The sequence below is a fragment of the Anneissia japonica genome, unplaced genomic scaffold (assembly GCF_011630105.1).
Source record: "Anneissia japonica isolate Jap-2015-1 unplaced genomic scaffold, ASM1163010v1 scaffold1511_len2985839_cov193, whole genome shotgun sequence".
Lineage (NCBI taxonomy): Eukaryota > Metazoa > Echinodermata > Crinoidea > Comatulida > Comatulidae > Anneissia > Anneissia japonica.
Genome location: NW_022685291.1, coordinates 2,050,842 through 2,053,895, shown reverse-complemented (window position 1 = coordinate 2,053,895; position 3,054 = coordinate 2,050,842). Strand labels below are relative to the sequence as shown.

Genomic DNA, 3,054 nt, shown 5'->3' with positions numbered 1-3,054 from the left:
TTTTTTAAATATAATTTCGAAAATTTCCAAAATATATATTGGCACATTTATCTTGTTCAACCTGTCATTTTCAATGGAACGGAGGCAATGTGGATTAATATTAAACCTGACGCACACGACTTGGATCAACAAAGATTGGATATACCTTTCTTTATTTCTGTACGTAACAAGAGAGCACAGACGCTCGGTGTGACTTAAGCACATTAATTTTTAATGGGCTTCACTATTGGAAAAATCTATATTTACAACATGGCTGAAGATAACAACACTATCTAAATATACGCACTGTAGAACACAGAAAGGCATTGCCGTGCCAATCCACGTGCGTGTGTTTAAACATCAGTTTTTTAAATATATAATTACAAGAATGCAAAACCTTTGATTATTCCAACTTACCCAAGTGTTGTCATGGTTACTATAGTGTACCAGAATGCAGCTGGGATGCTTATAAACACGGTATTTTGGTCGCTTTTTTCTGCGTAGTACATAATTGTGGCAAAGATGATTATAGCCATAGTGAGCGAGAAGAGTAAAAATCCAAGTTCACTTGCACAACTTTTCAATGTGTATCCAAGGATTCGTAAGCCTTGCGAATGCCGGGAAAATTTGAAAATTCTAAAAACCCTGAAAACCCTAAGTGTTACGAACATACCCGTTAGTTCGTCACCGGTAACGAAAAGTCCAACATAATAGGGAAGAATTGCAACCACGTCTATAACAGACATAACACTTCGCATAAATTTGCACCGATCGTCAGCCGCCCATAGTCGGGCCGTATATTCCACTGTAAAGATCAAAACGCATGCAGTATCCAAAATGAAAAATCCTTTTTCATATCTTTCTCCACAAGGCACTGCGGATGTTTTTCCAGGGAAGGGATCGCAATGAACTGTTTCTGTAACATTTGCTATCACGGAGACGGCAATGAAAAACCCAGTAACGTAGTAAATTACAAGCGCCATGGTGCTCGACTGTGGGTTTTCAAACGCCCTGAACACCTTTCCTCTGATTGTGGTTGGTAAAACAGTATCTTCAACTTCTGATGATTTTTCATCAGCTACTCGATCACTGTTATCCCTTTTCCTATCCCGATAATCCTCGTAACAACAATCACCAATAATTTCCGGGAGTATTCCAAAAAATGACAGCTCTTCGTCAAATGCACTAATACATTCGGACCGTGGGAAATGCATATGTCCTGTACGATAAAAAGTCAGTATGTGCCGAAAGAATTCTGGATCTCGGTCAAAGAAATACTCATCTTTCTCCTCATCGTAAAAGAATTCCTTTTCGTTGCTTCCGAGTAATGTGTCAGGGTATTTTTCAAGACTGTATCGCCAAGTTTCGAACAACCGGCCACTGATGTTGATATTTACTCTCGAGTTCATATTTCCATCTGTTGTTCTTCTCGAGATTTCGGGCATAGGAGTGCTTGCTATCGGTACCCATCCTATTGCAGCCGCCCTTGCAAACGGCAACCATGCCGCCGCCATGACTGTGGTCAAAAATATTAAATAAAATCCAGGCTTAAAATATGATGGTACGATTAGGGTGATCGGACTGATACTCAGTCTTCCAGCTGTTCGCGATCGCTATCGCGGTGTAGATGCTTATTTTCCCAAGTCGATAACCTTGGTATAGTAAACAAACGGGTATAAACGGAAATAAACTTACATTGCGTTAAAAATCCAGAGAGATTGACAATAATTATTCACGAGGATGAAATTGCGATCTTGTGGTAAATATCCAAATTTATCTTCCTCTGCGAACTAAAAAGACGTAGCTACTACAACTGCTAACTCCACATCCTATCGACGCCATGATCGCTTGCAGTTCGTCTAGCTGTGATCAGTGTGCTTTAAGATCTGCGTGTTGAGTACAGAGAATTGTACGCCGATCAGCAATTATCATAAACACGAATACCAATTCAATATCTCTCTTTATTATTCGGAGCCGGTTCGCCTGCTAATTATAAGGTAGATAACATTAGGCTGAATGGATATTAGTCTGTCTCTTATACACATCTAGATGTGTATAAGAGACAGGTATCCAAGGATCCTCCAGAAAAACTGTAAAACGTGCAACGTATTACCGGCCCGCGATAAGACATGAGGCCTATTCATTTAATATCCAAAAAGTAAGGTAGTTCTGACATATTATTTTATTTTTATTCATGAATTCAAAAAATTACAGAAAACAGATAAAATTTAACAAAAAATATGTTTGTTTATGTTATAAAATTATAAGACTCAGAGGCACCCAATGTTCACAAATTATTAAAATAATATTTGTTTTAAATTGTTTTATTAATATAGAGCATAAGCTGACAAGAATAAGTGAAAAAATAAATTATATATTGATGAAGATTAGGTATGAATGAACCCTCAACATAGAATGCAATTCTTTCTTTTTTTTCAAATTCAATTTAAGAATTCCTTCAAAGATGATTTTCCACCTTAAAGAAGACACTTGATTTTTATGATTTTCTGATAGTTCCTTCCTTTAGTTAAGTAGTAGGTATTTCGATAGTGTCTTTCCCCGCGCAGGCTAAAATATGTATATGTTTGACGGGGGGGGGGGGGAATTTCCCTTCCCCCGCTGGCACCACCACTGTTTCAATCTAGCTACTATTTCTGCAGCTTTAACTTTTTTCTTTATTAAGAGAAGCCATCAAGACCAGAAAGAAAAGAGATGCGTAAGAACTTCCGCACTAGCTGCTAGGTTAAACTCAACATTACCAAGAAATGCAAAAACAATTTTCGTCCACAGCCTGTGAAATTACACAAAATAGATGAACTAAAGGGCAAAAGAGATCCGCAAAATTAAACAAAAAACGACTCAAAAATAGAAGAAAAACTAATAGAAAGAGCTAAAAAAAAAATACTAAGCTATAATTATTGAGTCGATTAAGTCAAACAGAAGAGTATATAACTGCAATTCTGTATTCTTTGGTCAAACACAGACGGTTTATTGAAGTTATGTTCCCTGTAGCCGTTGGCGGCAGCATACACTACTGCGCATGCAATGTATGTCTTTCAATAGAATATGCATTTA

At 37.3% G+C, this 3,054-nt stretch overlaps 1 protein-coding gene across 1 annotated transcript; it reads right to left on the bottom strand.

The window, feature by feature from the left end:
- Positions 1 to 393: 393 nt before the first annotated feature.
- Positions 394 to 1,860, bottom strand: LOC117110623 (potassium voltage-gated channel protein Shal-like; the record flags this gene model as incomplete). The annotated part of the gene is given in 1 exon segment (XM_033253394.1): positions 394 to 1,860. A coding segment is annotated over 1 exon segment (1,100 nt), but the record flags the coding sequence as incomplete, so codon positions are not given.
- Between the last annotated feature and the right edge of the window lie 1,194 nt (positions 1,861 to 3,054).